A 16117-nucleotide genomic window follows, 5' to 3' on the forward strand; every position below is an offset into this window, starting at 1 on the left:
TCCTCTTTTAAACAAAGAAAGTCCTAGTGTCTCATTTTTACATTATTACTGTGCATCTTTGTCTTTGTTTCTGTTGGTGAATGATTTAATGTAGTTACTAGATGGTTTTTAAAGATTTCAAGTAAATACCATGCTGCTTGGAATATAGTTTCTCTCTAGTCTGTCCTAGTTATATTTTGTTGAGTCTGAGTTCCTGTTACCAAGTTTACATCTCCCATATCAAATATGTTCATATACTTTAGAAATCTAACTCCTCCTTATTTCCCTTTTAGGTCCCCCTGTTGCATACATACTATTGCAAATCTGGTTCCAATCTCCACCCCTAAATAATAATCCATGCTGAAAACCTTATTTATCCTCACATTCTCCTAAGCTCCATAACAGTAGATGTTATGTAGTCCAATCTCGCCTTCATTCTTACCCATGGGTTTGGAGCCGAACCTAGGCTCCAACTCGGCCGTACTCTAGCTCGAAGTCTTCAACTGGCTTGTGACCAAGAGGTATCCCATCATGCAACAGGTCTATTCCCAGATCTCGTTTGCTGCTCGTTACGCTCAGACGTGGTCACACTTTTGGCCGTGGCTAAGTATATTGTTTATAAACTTTTTATAAACTTTTGACTTGTTGCTCAAAAAAGATATTTTCATAGCTGTGTGTTTGTGTGTGTGTGTGTGTGTGTGTGTGTGTGTGTGTGTGTGTGTGGTAGTGGTGTTATACTTTCTTTGCTTTGTTTCTCTTGCTGTTTTGTGGCCTTGTCGTTGGCCATTTTGGCATCCCGTTCGTTTCCTTTCTTCCCAGGGGCTAGGCCCGTTTCAGTTAGAGGACCTAGTCTTCCCTGTAGTCTTTTTCCCGCCGGTTACTAGGCTGTTTTTAGTTGTCTCTAGTTTCTCATGCAGGGTTTAGTTAGGTCTAGTGTGTGTACATATTGCTTTGTACCTGTGTGTGTTCTCCTTTATTCAGCATGTCCAAGGATTCTAAGGAACACAGGCCTTTGGGCTTGAAAAAGTGTGTTGAATGCAACAATAAAATGTCTTTGACTGATGGGCACTCTGTGTGCGTGTACTGCTTGGGGATTATTCACCTCCAAGAGTCCTGCTTGTTTTGTCATTCCTTCAGTCCCTGTGTACTACAGGAGAGGAAGAACAAGCTCATTTTGAAAGGACTGCTTAAACACTCCTTCGTGGAAGACTTGGCTAAGTCTTCCAGTGCCTTATCCTCGCCAGCTAAAAAGGACAAAAATACTTCTAAGAAGCTCTCTCTGGCTCAGTCTGTTTCTTCAGAGCCGCCATCGAAAGTTGCTAGAACAGCATCTCCTCCTGTGTGTTCCATTGCCCTCAGTGCCGATAGAAGGTAGTGTGTTGACTAAGTCCATATCGGCTCCCAGCCTTTCAGAGCCTGTCATGGATATTTTGGTTTGGAGCCAGTCTCCAGTTATTCGACCGGTTTCTCCTTCATGCAAGTCCCCTTCTGTAGGGAGATCCAGATCTCCAACTATATCCTGCAGGTACTCCAGGACCCTTTCCGATGAGGACGTTGATAGTGGTGAAGAAACTGCTTCAGTCATCGGTGTTGGCCAAATTGATTTCGGCTCTGACCCAGTCGGCTCCGGAGCCTATGGCCTCTTCATCCCTTGTTATTCCTCCTCCGAGCCTTTCTTGGCCTTCGGAGCCAGAGTTGTCAGTTCCGTCAGGTGCCATTAGGTCGGTTCCAATAGCCTCGCCTGGTCTCTCGGTTCCGATTTCCGCTCCGACCCCGTCTGCTCTGTCCACGGGGTCAAGGGTCCACGGTTCTCCGGTCGGACCCAAGGGGAGGGCTCGGATCAGTCTTCATTGGTTCCGAACCTTCCACTCTGTGCTTCAGCTCGAGTGAGCTTGGACCCGACATATTCTTCAGACCTCATCTCGGCGCCGAGGGCTACTACTGTATCCTCTACAGTTAGTCGGCCTTTGGAGCCGGGGGGATCAGCCTTCGATGTTATGAGGAGCATGCTGGCCAGGTCATCAGCTGCATCCTATGGCACCGATACTTTGCCCCCTCCGGTACCGGTGTCCGTTTCGGATCACCCTCTATCCATGGGCAGCGGAGACCCTAAGCCTCAGGATACCTCCATGAGTGGGCCCCAACTTTCTGACATCTCCCCAGAGTTTTTGCCTGAGGAATCTGCCAGAAAGAGATTGTGTAAGAGGAAACACCTCGACTCCCCGGATGAGTCTCTCACATCGGACACCGACCTCGAGGAGTCCGAGGGGTCCCCCAAGTCGTCTTCTGAAGATATCTCTTTTTCAGATATCCTTGAGATCTTGAAGCAGAGAGGCGGCTGGCTTTCCAAATCCCCTTCTGATGAGGAGTTTGTGTTCCTGAAGGCTTTCTGGTCTCAACCCTCCACCTCTTTCTCCCCCTTTTGATGAGCTACTAGATCTTGTCTGTCAAAAGGTGGGGGAAACTCCTGACACTGTGGAACTGGTCTCTAGGAGACCCAATAAGTTTTTGTCTGTCCCTACTGACAAGGAATATCTAGCAAAAGGCCACCAAGAAGGAACTTGCTGAAACTCTGTCTACCGTCCATCTGCCTAACAAGGAGTCCCGGGCTGTGCACAGGTATGGGAAGTGTGTGTTTACCTCAGTGGCCTTTACACTCCGGTCGCTGAACTACTTGACGCATTTTACTAGGCTCCAGAGAGATCTTTACAAGGCTCCAGAGAGATCTCTTAAAGGAGCTGGGAGATTCTCTACAGGGTAACATTTCTGATGCCGTGGCACAGAAGGTCAGTGCACAGATGTCTACCCAAAATTCCCTTACCAACTCCACTATGAGGCTAATCTCATATGCAGCTGATGAGCGAGTAGGGCAGCTTGTAAAGGAGTCTGTCTTAGGAGACACTTATGGATGCGCATGTGCAATTTCGTGGAGGCCTTCAAGTCTACGTTCACCAACGCCCCCTTTGATGGTTCATCGTTGTTCGGAACCAAGGTGAAGGACACACTCACTAGGTGCGAGCAGGATGGAAAAACCCCGTCTGCCGTGGGAGTCCATTTTTCCATGCCTTCTAGACCTTACCCCAAGGGCCAGAAGGGTGGAAAAATGTGGTTCAGGAAGTTGCAGAGGTTTTTTCGGGGTGCACAGTGATTCCCCCTTCGGAGGCAGAGGAGGCCCGCGTAACCCGGGGGACCGTGATTGCTTTTGTGGTTCTCCCTACCAGCGCTCCTGAAGGGAGCCCCGACGGTGCGTCTCTGGAGCTGGTCGGGGGTCGCATTTCTTTATTCCCAGAAGTCTGGCAAGACGTCAACCAAGACAAGTGGGTATTAAAAATAATTTCCAGAGGTTATCTTATTCCCTTCTCTTCTCCTCCCCCGCCAACCAAGAGAATCCCAGACGTTCCATCCAGTCACAGGGATTCCACAACTTTAGAAATAAAAAAGTTGCTTTCAAAGGGAGCCATCCAGCCTGTCCCCCCCGCAGACCAAGTAGGATTAGGGACTTACTCCAGATTCTTTTTGGTGCCGAAGAGAATAGGGGACCTGAAACCCATCTTGGATCTCAGCCGATTGAACCTTCATGTACAAAAGTCCAAGTTCTGCATGGTCACCTTACAGTCAATACTCCCTATGTTGGGGAAAGATATGTGGATGTGTTCCATCAACCTCAAAGATGCTTACTACCATATCAAGATGGACAGGGTATCGAGAAGTCATCTACGCTTCCGGCTGGGAGCTAGTCATTTTCAGTTTCGCGCTCTGCCCTTTGGTCTCACCACAGCCCCCAGGTTGTTCACCAAATGCATGGCAGTGGCAACGGTTCACTTGAGACATCAGGGATTCCAAGTGTTTCTGTACCAGGACGACTGTCTCCTTTCTGCCACCACCAGGCATCTACTGTTACAGACCAGGGATGCCACCATTACACTGTGCCAAAGGTTAGGAATTACTCTAAATTGGAAAAAAATCTGCCTTGTTGCCCTCGCAGCATGTCACCTTTATTGGCACCGAACTAGATACTGTTCTCATGAGGGCCTTCTTACTAGAAGAGAGAATTCAGGCTCTACAACAGCAGGTCTTCGCCTTACTACCATTGAGGAAGGTCAAGGCAAAAGTGGTCCTCAAGTTATTGGGGACCATGGCTGCCACGATCATGCTAGTTCCCCTTGCCAGACTACACATTAGGGTTCTTCAGTGGCTGCTTTTCATCCACTGGTCACTACAGCATCTTCCACTCTCCCATTCTATTCTGATTACGGACACGTGCAAGCAGGATCTATGCTGTTGGCTTCAGGCCAGCAATCTGAACATGGGCAAGCCTTTTGTCCCATCTTCTTCAGTTGCCACAGTGACCACGGATGCCTCCCAGATCGAGTGGGGGGGCATTATCTTGGTAGGACAGTCCAAGGCACGTGGTAGGATCACGAGACCCATTTGCATATCAATATCTTGGAGATGAGAGCAGTGCTTTTAGCGTTGCAAGCATTTCAAGGCTTACTCCCTCTAGGGACAATTGCAATCCACTCAGACAGCATGTCAGTGGTATGGTATCTGAACAAGCAGGGAGGAACCAAATCATACCCTCTTTGCAGAGAGGCACTTTGAGTTTGGCAGTGGGTGGTTTCTTTGCAACGCTTTCTAGTTGCAACGCATATACCGGGGAAGTCCAACGTGATTGCCAACCGGCTGAGCAGAGCTATCCTAATGCCTCACGAGTGGTCCCTCAACAAATATGTTGCGGGGAAGATATTCCACAGATGGGGTCAGCCTTGCTGCGATCTATTTGCCAGCCCCCTCATTGCCAAATGCAGCAGCTACTTCACCCTTATCCCCCCAGAGGGGGAGACACCCAGAGACGCTCTGGTTCACGATTGGCCCTCCGGTCTTCTTTACGCCATTCCACAGTTACCCCTGATATCAAAGGTCATTCAGAAAGCACAGTCTTTGTGAACCAAAATGATCCTTATTGCCCCACACTGGCCTCGTCAGATTTGGTTTCCCTTCCTTCAACTCTGTCTAATGGACAAGCCCTGGATTCCGGACCCAACTCCAGATCTGCTGACTCGTATGTCAGGATAGTTCCATCCCTCCATTCAGACCCTCAAGTTGACAGCTTGGCTGTTCCAGTTCCGTCCTTAGTCAGGCTTCATGATTTTTGCCCAGAAATGGTCCATGTTGTATCATCTTCCCACAAGCCTTCTACCAGGAAGATTTATTCCAGTAAGTGGAAAAGATTTTCTATTTGGGCCCGTGAGAGACATGTTGATCCTTCTACAGCGCCTATTTCGGCAATATTAGAATTTCTTTCTCAACTGTTCCGTCAGTGGTCAGCTGCAGCAACCATTAAAGTGCAACTGGCAGTGATTTCTACCTTTCCCGTTGCTAATGAGCCCAACCTTATGACTCAGGCTTTGTAGGGCTTTTCTGAAAGGGACATTGTTACTCCGACCTCCAGTCTTTGATCCAGTAATGCCATGGGACCTCAATTTTGTATTACAGAAGCTCACCTCAACTCCCTGTGAGCCCGCAGCTATATGTAACATTAAATTCTTGTCATGGAAAACAGTATTCTCGGTAGCCATAACTTCAGCTAGGCGGGTCTCTGAACTCCAAGCATTATCGATTAGGCCACCTTATTGGTGTTTCACAAAGATAGGGTCTCCTTAAGAACCAGTCCTTCTTTTGTTCCATAGGTTGCCTCGGTTGTCAATATCAACCAATCCATTGAGATGCCTGTGTTTTTTCCTGAGTTCTCCAACAAGGTAGAATTTAAGTTTCATCAGCTAGATGTTCATAGACAATTGTGTTTACATTTACATAGGTCAAAAGATTTCAGGAAATCAGATCAAATGTTTGTATCGTTTTCAGACACTAGACTTGGGGTTCCTGTTTCTAAGGTAACCTTGTCTAGCTGGATCTCCTATTGCATCTCATTTATTTATGCTTCCAGTGGCAAAGAGTTGCTCTTTAAAGTGAAGGCTCATTCTACACGATCTATGGCTACCTCAACTGCGTTTTAGGCTAGGATGCCTATGGATGATATTTGTGCTGCAGCAGCATGGACTTCGCCTCATACCTTTATTAGTCACTACAAATTAGATCTGGTCTCTAGAGGCAGATCTTCCTTTGGTTCCACAGTGCTCAAGAGTATTTTTCACTGAGCTACCCAAGATCAAGGTGCTAGAGATGCTGTCCCACGGGTAAGAATGAAGGCGAGATTGGACTACATAACATCAAGAAGTTATGTACTCACCATAACGTTCAATGTATGTAGTCCATCTCGCCTCACATTCTTACTAACCCTCCCTCCTTCCCCCTCCTGGAGGTATAGTCTCTAGGTGTCAGTAGTCCTTCTGTTGGGGTTTTTGTTCTTCTCAGTGTGTGTGTGTGTGTGTGTGTGTGTGTGTGTGTGTGTGTGTGTGTGAGTGAGCTTGCAGCAAGCAAGATCTGGGGAATAGACCTGTTGCATGATGGGAAATCTGTTAGCCACGAGTCAGTTGAAGACTTCGAGCTAGAGTATGTCCGAGTCGGAGCTGAGGTTCGGCTCCGAACCCACGGATAAGAATGTAAGGCATGATGGACTACATACATCGAACATTATGGTGAGTACATAACTTCTTGTTTTGGTTAGAACGTAAATACAATGTTAAGTTGTCAGTCTCACCTTCATTCTTGCTGGATGGGTTCGGAGCCGAACCTCAGCTCCGACTCGGCCTAATACTAAAGCTTGAGAGCTATTTTTACTGGCTCGAGGCTATACTATGTCCCATAATGCTAGGCGTGATATATCCAGATCTCGTTTGCCGCTTTAGCTACGAGGTTGAGTTTTTCACCGGCTCCCGGTCGTATTCTAAATTATCTTTAGTTCATTTGTTTGATAGAATTTCTCTTAGTAGTTTATTTAATTAGTATTTTTAGAGATAGCAACTAGTTTCTCCCCCTTTTCTGTAGTTTTTCCCTACCTTTTTTCCACCCTTATGGTGGTCGGGCCTGTAGCCCTCCCTTTAGTAGTTAGTACAGATTCCCCTTAGTGTGTGTGTGTGTGTGTGTGTGTGTGTGTGTGTGTGTAATTTGTCACCTTTTACTATTATTTTACAAATTTTCCTTGTTGATAGTGTCTTTTGTGTGTGTGTTAGTGTTAGACTACTGTATCCCACTGTGGTATCATGTTCAAGGATACCAAGGTATCGAGATTCAAGAAGTGTGACTCGTGCTGTCAGAAGATGTCTCTGACCGACTGTTACACTTGCGTGTATTGTTTGGGCCCTCTGCACCTGCAGGACTCTTGTTCCATCTGTCACGCTTTCAGCCCTAAAGTCCTGCAAGAACGCAGAAATAAGCTCATTCTCAGAGGCTTATTAAAGTCTGAAGGTTCTCCATCCAAGCCTATGACTGGAAAACCTTCAAAGCCCGCCAAATCGTCGGCTCCATGTTCGGAGCCGGCGCCGAGCGGCCCTCTTCCTGCCTCATCGGTTCCAGCTGGAACCGATACATCGAGGCCTCAGTCGGCTCTGAATTTGGTGTCAGAGCCATCCCCAAGTCAAAAGTGCTCCAGATCTCCTTCACTGGAGTCTGTTAGATCGGCTCCGACATCCCCCTTGCTGTCGGAGCGGAGTCATAGTTCTTACTCCTCTAGGTCTTCCAGGCTCTCAGACCATGACCTCAAGAGGGTAGTCAGTAGGCTTTTGAAGTCGCAGGCGCTGGCCCAATTATTGCATAGCCCATCTCAACAGATGGAGGCTACCCCAACGCCTGCTCAAGTTCCTCCTCCGACTATTCCTTCGAGCTCGGAGCCGGAGGCCATCGGGCTTGCTACCGTGGGGACGTCAGAACCGATTCCACCCTTATCGGTTCCAATCCCTTCATTGGCTCCATCCCTGGAGGGATCCAGGCGCCGAGACTCCCTTGTCAGCTCCGAGGGGGCGAGTGGCATTGGACCCTTGTCCGACCCCGTTCTCCCTCTCGGGGCCTCGGCGCAGGTGAGTTCTGCCCCGACATCTACCACGGAGCCGTCCCTCTCTGTGCTGGGAGGAGCTCTCATCTCCTCGGAACTGGGTCCCTCTTCCCTGCCTGACAGGGGCTCCTTTGAGGTCATGAGGAGCGTGTTGGCTCCCATACCGGCGCCATGGTCTGCCTCGTCGGCCCCTCCATCCATGGTGCCTGCTTCAGCCCCTGCCTACCCTCTCGAACCCAAGTGCGGAGAACCGACACTCCATGCCGCTCCATTGGGCATTTCCTCCTCTTCCGAGGCCTCCCCTGATCCTGCGAGGGATCCCCCTTGGAAGAGGACTTGCAAGAGGAAGCATGTCTACTCCCCTGAGTCAATGACATCTGACAACAACCTGGATGATTTGGAAGGGTCCCCAAGGTCCCCCTCTGAGGATGTCTCCTTTTCTGACATCCTAGAGATCCTTAAACAGAGGGGGAACTGGTCCGCCCTCATCCCTTCTGAGGATGAGTCGGTGTACCTGGATGCGTTCGGTTCTCGCCCTTACACCTCCTGGGTGTCCCCGCCTTTCGACACACTCATGGATGTGGTGGCTCGTAAGGTGTGGACGGCTCCAGATACTATGGAACCAACCCCACGGAGGCCTACAAAATTCATTACAGCCCCTGCAGATGAGCAGTTTCTCTCTAAGGGCATCCCTGTTGATGCCATGGTGGTGGCGGCAGCCACTAAGAAGGAGTTGGCTGACCCTTCGGTACCTGTCCATCCTCCTAATAAGGAATCTAGGACTATGGATAGGTATGGCAAGCGGATGTTTTCTTCAGCGACCTTTGCCATGCTGTCTCTGAATTACCTGTGCCATTTCACCCGTCTTCAGAGAGACCTTCTTAAAGAACTGGGTGATACCTTACAGGACCCAACAGCTGTGGCGTCTCAGGAGAAGATAAACTCCCAGCTGGGAACCCTGAACTCGATTGTCAACTCCTTTATGCGGCTCATTTCTTATGCAACCGATGGAGTGAGTAGGGCCGCAGGCACGGGCGTTGCTCTAATGAGACACGCCTGGATGCAGCTTTGCAACTTTGCTGACCCCTTCAAGGGATCCTTCACTAACACCCGCTTTGACGGTTCTGCCTTGTTTGGACCTCGAGTGAAGGATACATTGACCAGGTGCAAGCAGGAAGGCAAGACTCTCTCTGCCGTGGGAGTCCATTTTTCTGCCCCTTCTAGACCGTACCCTAAGGGTCAAAAGGGCGGAAAAATGTGGCTCCACAAACCCCAGGGAGTTACTGCCTGACACACGTGGTGAGCTTCCCTCCAGAGGCAGAGGAGGGAACAATAACAGACGTCGCCCTAGGGGCAGGGGGGGGTCCGCAAAATCAAGGTAGCAGAGCATCTTTCTCTGACAAACCCATCCAGCACCCCCTGAGGAGCTGCCCACCTTCGGAGGCAGTCGGGGGAAGACTTTCACTGTACCCAGAAGCCTGGCATTCCCTCACGCAAGACAAATTGGTACGGTCTATCATATCCGAGGGTTACAAAATCCTCTTCATCCACACCCCACAACAACCAGAAGGACCTCTTTCAGACGTTCCACCCAGTCTGTGAGAGATCAAGCAGCATCAGAAATTTCAAAGCTGCTATCAAAAAGAGCCATCCAGCCAGTCCCAGCAGACCAACAAGGATCCGGAATCTACTCCAAATTCTTTTTGGTACCAAAAAAGACAGGGGACTGGAGACCTATTTTAGATCTCAACAGGCTGAACAAGTCTGTCCAAAGAACGAAATTCCGGATGGTCACGCTACAGTCTATTCTACCCTTTCTGGGTCAGGACAATTGGATGTGCTCTATAGATCTTCAGGATGCATACTATCATATCAAAATGAACAGGCAATCCAGAAGGTTTCTCCGCTTCCAGCTGGGAGCCAGTCACTACCAATTCAGAGCCCTGCCCTTTGGCCTCACCACAGCCCCCAGGGTGTTTACCAAATGCATGGCAGTGGTTGTGGCTCACCTGAGATGATGAGGATTCCAGGTGTTTCCATATTTAGACGACTGGCTCCTTACTGCCACCACCAGGCACCAACTACTTCAAGCCAGGGATTACACTGTACAAACGTGCAAAGCGCTAGGCATCTCTATAAACTTCGAAAAGTCTGCCTTGTCAGCATATTACCTTCATAGGCGCTGTGTTAAATACGGTGGAGTTGTCAGCAAAACTATCTACACAAAGAGTTTCAAACATTCGCAGCCATGTCCAAATCCTACTACAGGACAGAGTCCAAGCCAGATTTGTACTAAAAACACTTGGTCTAATGGCAGCAACAATCACCTTGCTCCCCCTAGCTCGTTTTCATATGCGGATACTACAGTGGATGCTTTTTTCCCAATGGTCCTTCCAGCAGCTTCCCATGTCACACAACATTCTCATCACTCAGTCATGCAAGAGACACCTCTCTTGGTGGATGTTCTCGCCTCAGGTGCTTCAAGGCAGACCTATTGTTCTCCCCCCTCCGGTTGCCACCGTAACTACAGATGCCTCCCTGATAGGGTGGGGGGGGGCATTTTCAGGGCAGGACAGTCCAGGGCACATGGCAACCCTTCGAGTGCCACTTGCACATCAACGTCTTGGAAATGAGAGTGGTACTTTTGGTGTTGCAGCCCCTTCAGGACTCTCTTCCCACTGGGACGATTGCAATTCAGGCAGACAGTATGTCTGTAGTGTGGTACATCAACAAGCAGGGCGGAACCAGGTCCTACCCCCTATGTCAGGAAGCGCTCAGACTTTGGCAGTGGGCGATCTCTTCTCAACGGTTTCTGGTAGCAACGCATATTCCAGGGAAGTCCAATATCATAGCGGACAGATTGAGCAGGGCCATTCTCATGCCCTACGAGTGGTCTCTCAACCAGCTAGTAGTGGAACAAATATTCAGAAGGTGGGGTCAGCCTTGCTGCGACCTTTTCGCAACCCCTCAAAACAGCAAGTGTCAGGAATTCTTCACCCTTTTTCCTTCTTTTCGGGTCTCCCTCCCAGAGACGCTGTAGTCCACGATTGACCCCGGGGTCTTCTGTATGCTTTCCCCCCTTTTCCCTTAATTACTCGGTCCAGAAAGCAATTGCCTTGAGATCCAGGATGATCCTCATTGCTCCTTTCTGGCCCCGACAAGTTTGGTTTCTGTTCCTGCAACGTCATCTAATGGAGCAGCCCTGGCATCTGGATCCAGTGCCAGACCTTCTAACCCATCAATCGGGCGGGCTGCACCAATCCCTTCCATCTCTCAACCTCACAGCTTGGTTGCTCCACTTCCAACCCTAGCCAGGCTTCCCTTAATTTCTCAGTCCGTACGTGATATTATCCTTGCCTCTCACAAGTCTAACACCAGAAGGACGTATGCTAGTAAATGGAAACGGTTCTCTATTTGGGCAAGAAAAAATCAAGTTGACACGTTCACAGCTCCTGTCCATACAGTTCTAGAATTTTTGGCAGAACTTTTCCAAATGGGCTCTTCCTCAGTCACTATCAGGGTCCAGTTGGCGGCTGTTGCTAATTTCCACGTTGGCTTGTCAGAGGCCAGTATTATGTCCCACAAGCTTTGCAAAGCCTTTCTGAAAGGAACCCTATTACTTCGGCCCCCGGTTAAAGATCCTCCTCCACCGTGGGATCTAAATTTGGTACTGTCTTCCTTAATTCTTCCTCCTCTTGAGCCAGCTGCTTCCTGCTCATTGAAACTGCTTTCGTGGAAAACACTTTTCTTGGTAGCCATTACCTCAGCGAGAAGGGTTTTGGAACTACAAGCACACTCTGTGCGCCCCCCTTATCTTGTTTTTCACAAAGACAGAGTGTCTCTTAGGACTAATCCATCTTTTTTACCTAAGGTACTCTGTGAAAAAAAATTCTCAACCAGACCATTGATCTCCCAGTCTTCTTTCCAAATTATACGGATAGAGCTGAGAGAAGATTACATTGTTTGAATGTTCACCGTCAACTACGTTTCTATCTGGATAGAACTAAACAGACCAGAAAATCAGAACAGCTTTTCCTGTCTTACGCTGAAGGAAAGCAAGGCCGGCCAGTTTCTAAAGTAACCTTGTCCAGATCATTGACCGCTCTTATCACGTTAATCTATCAATTGAGGCATAAGGAGCTCCCTGCAAAGCCTAGAGCTCATTCAACTAGAGCATTAGCTTCCTCAGTAGCCTTTCAAGCAAGATTACCTATGGATTCCATTTGTGCAGTGGCCACATGGGCCTCTCCTCATACCTTCATTTCTTATTACAAACTGGACATAGCCTCCAGAAGTCGGGCTGATTTTGGTTCCACTGTACTCAAGAGTCTGTTCCATTGAGCCACCCGGGACTAAGGTACTAGGGACGCTGTCCCATCCAGCAAGAATGAAGGCGAGATTGACAACTTAACATTGAGAAGTTATGTACTTACCATAACGTTCCATGTTAGTTGTCTTCTTCTCGCCTTCTTTCTTCTGTCCCCCCCTCCATCCCCCTAGCCTGGAAAGACCTAGAGTATCTTGTTCAAGGTGTTTTTTGTCACCAGAGTTATCTCCTCACCTAGCTCTCTTGCTCCCCCTTGGTAACCCCTGTAAGGGTTATATGTAGACAAGGTTAGATATATTTGTTAAATATATTCTCTATTGGTGGTGGGACATGTATGTCCATAGTGTTATCTGTCAAACGAGATCTGGGTATATCACGCCTAGCATTATGGGACATAGTATAGCCTTGAGCCGGTAAAAATAGCTCTCGAGCTTTAGTATTAGGCCGAGTCGGAGCCGAGGTTCAGCTCCGAACCCATCCAGTAAGAAAGAAGGTGAGAAAAAGACAACTAACATGGAACGTTATGGTAAGTACATAACTTCTCATTCTAGAATAATCATCTTCCCCTGCCAATAACCCTTTGCCACCACATCTAACATTGTCCATTTTTCCTCTTCAGTCATTCTTGGGGCCTCTTTTACAATCAGAGTCTTTATTCCCCATTTCCTTTTGTCCCTGATGTCCTGCTGAGTATTTACCCTGAAGTACTTTGTTACATTCATATGCTAATTTTCTATCCAAATACATTTCCTATAACATTGCTGTTTGCACCCTACAGTTTTTAATATTATTCAACCCTTTTTGTGTTTTCTCTAAACCTGTAAGGCAGTTTGCATTCCAAGTTAATACTGATGAAGCAGCCATTTTGATAAAAAGCTGTTACTTTCACAAATGTAATGACTGTTATTTTGAATATATGTTTCCGTTTTGCAGTTTAGATGCACACTCTGACTGGAAGGCTAATTTCATATGTAGTTGCTTCTTTGAACTTATTGCATTTCACACACTTCACTTGATTTAAGAACACCCAAGATGCAAACACTAAATACATTTTCAAAATATTCTCATTTAAACTTCCAACCGACACGCACAATGAAATGCATATTCCAAAAAAGTCTGTTCTTCCAAGTAAGATCAGTAGTCCCATATTGACACTGCACCTACAGATGGTACTAAATTTAGGGTTAACAATTGCTAATGAGCATGTTATAGCCTGTAGTCACATTTACACAGATTGCTGTCTGTTTTTGTTTGTATTTCCATACCAGATGTGAAAAAGCAATGTGCATGCTTTCAGCAAACATTAAAGTTTACCCTTAAGGAAAAGTAAGCATGATAACCTTAAATAAGCTAAATTTTGCATGGTTATTTTTAATCCATGAAAGTACTGAGGCTGCGGGGAAGGCACCTGTTTGTGTAACTGTTTACTTCCTACAGTCTCAAAATTTATATCTTATTTTACTTTTTATTTTCACTCATATGTTTGCCAAGTATCCTTTTAAAGAGTTCATTAATTGTACCTCATAAGTTTCACTTGGAACACATTACAGACATCCCATGACTGATTGCCTGCACTTGCAGGCTGCTTATCTTCAGCCAAAAGCAGGTGGTAATAGAGAAACCTCAGCTAGTTACTTTGCAAATACAAAAAAAAAAAAGACAATTCTTCACGATTTTCATCACATTCTCTTTGCTTAAGCTATAGATTTTTTAAGCAAAAAAGCTAAAACAAAGAATGATAATTTAGATGTCTGCCTCTACAGAAGTATAGGACGCTGTCATCTTCTAATTCTCTATATATGGTCAATTTATATTTACACTCCCTCCCAGCAGCCAAAGATCACAAGCTTTTATTTAACCTGCTTCTCCCCAGCCTTTCTCATCCTGTTAAAGTGTCAACCCTGGAAGCATTACTGCTAAAAAAAGTACTTCTTACTTTAATATCACTGGTATATATGGCAGTCACTGGTAGCCCCCCATCTCGCAGTAAAAATATCTGTGACTGTATACTGTATGGGACTCCTTTATAAAGTAACATACAATTACATCTGGAAACTTTCATGCAAATACTAATGAAAAGAAAAGTAGTTTTAATGACTTTATTCAGTCTATTCACTGATGTACAGTAGGATTTATGCTTTACATTTCTTCTACCAGTTTAACACACACCACAGACTTCATTCTTTCATACATTTCTTGCAAAACCACATTTTACCTGTTTGAATTCTATCTAGTGGGAGTGATGGTTCACATTCTCCCACCTCTTTTGCTAGATTCACTTGTTAGTAGTCTTCTTCCCACTCATTATGATCTTCCAATACCAGTTTATTTGAGTCTAAAGTATTTGTCATCTAGTCAGCTTGTTTTTTTTTTTCACATAAGCATTTTCCATTGGAACAGTGGAAAAGGGTATTACATCAGTTTAATACTGAATAGTACGGTTATTGTAAAAATGCATATTTACCGCATTTATTTCTTGCGTTTAAGATAAATTATGTTAGGCAATGCACAGTAAAAGTGACTCAACACTTGCAGCATATAGAAATGCAAGTGTCACTTTTGAATGTGAAAGTTTCCTTTAAATTCGTAAAGGATTTGTAATGGCCTTTGCAAGAAGAGTAAAGAAATACTTAAAACATGTTTTTTTCCTCACCCTAGTGTATCTGACTTGCAAGATCTGGTGGACCAAAATGACTTGTTCAAATATTCTCTTCAAATTCCTCAGCTAAATCAGTTTGCCACAGACAAAGATGACCTTTTGAATAGTATCGAGGAGTTGGCAAGTATGCCCAGTTCAACACTTTTTTCCTTTCATTGAATTATTTCATTTTCAGAGTTGTATTAAATCTGCTTATCTCTCTAATCACAGAAAAAAATCTGCAGCTGGAACCCAGTCTAGAAGCAAAAAGAGAAGAGATACTTGAAAAAGTATGCAAACTTGAATTACATGTGTAACTAGTTTTGAAATATGTTTTTTATATACTTCACCTGCTTTTGTCTGTTCTTCTAGTATGAGCAGCTGACACAGATGAAAAGTCTAATTGAACAGAAGATGCAGAGACAGCATGAACTTGATGAGGTATTGTCCCACATTGTTTACCAGTCACAGGAAACCTTTCAAAAATGTTATGTTTCTTTATAATTTAGTTTTAATTCACACTTACGGTTTGCACTAGCCAAAATAAATGTTGATGAGACTGTATTTGTAGATTAGGTCAAGGAGACATACTTTATTGTAAGGAGGGTGCATTCACTTACGAGTCAGGAGTTTGGATTTATTCAGATAGTTTAGCATCGATCAATACCTTTCCTGAGCTTTTTTTTACTCGTTACCATCCTTTTTATGAAATATACTCCCTTACTTACTGTAGAATGTTTCTTTGAGTATATTCAGAATCTACAAAACATGTTTGAAATGGTTTGTAAAGCTGATGCTAGAAAGTAGTGTAATTTGGTTACTGATGCTGTTGTGTTATATTTTATGCTAACTAGAATGCAAGTATGGTGCATTTTGTAAATGGGTATTACTTAACCAGGAGTTCTCAGTCTTCATATTTGTGTGATAACAATATACATTTCGGGGTTCAGGGGCAAAGTAGTGAAACGTTCCTCACAAGACAAAGTATAAATAATTTTCAAGTGAATTGTTACTGAGAAGCATTTCATATGTAGTTTTCTTAGATGGTTATCAAAGACTGATAGATTGAAAAGGCAGTTAGTCAAGAATATAACAATATTTCCCTGGAGAATTGTGTTTTAAGTGTACTGGGGTGCTCATCCCGCAGATATATTAGATTCCTTTCAGAAATATTGTAGACTTAAAGAAAGCATATGGCCGGGTGCCTAGAGAGGAGTTGTGG

At 45.7% G+C, this 16117-nt stretch overlaps 1 protein-coding gene across 1 annotated transcript in view; it reads left to right on the forward strand.

Moving 5' to 3' along the window:
* Nucleotides 1-16117, forward strand: part of VPS37A (VPS37A subunit of ESCRT-I) — a 1253527-nt gene that overhangs the window by 718901 nt on the left and 518509 nt on the right. The window contains exons 7-9 of the mRNA XM_044062409.1: nucleotides 14916-15040; nucleotides 15127-15185; nucleotides 15268-15336. Of these exons, the coding sequence (XP_043918344.1) occupies nucleotides 14916-15040; nucleotides 15127-15185; nucleotides 15268-15336 (253 nt within the window). The remainder of the gene's footprint in view (nucleotides 1-14915; nucleotides 15041-15126; nucleotides 15186-15267; nucleotides 15337-16117) is intronic.

The sequence above is a fragment of the Protopterus annectens genome, chromosome 2.part1, assembly GCF_019279795.1.
Source record: "Protopterus annectens isolate FY-2018-M chromosome 2.part1, PAN1.0, whole genome shotgun sequence".
NCBI lineage: Eukaryota > Metazoa > Chordata > Ceratodontiformes > Protopteridae > Protopterus > Protopterus annectens.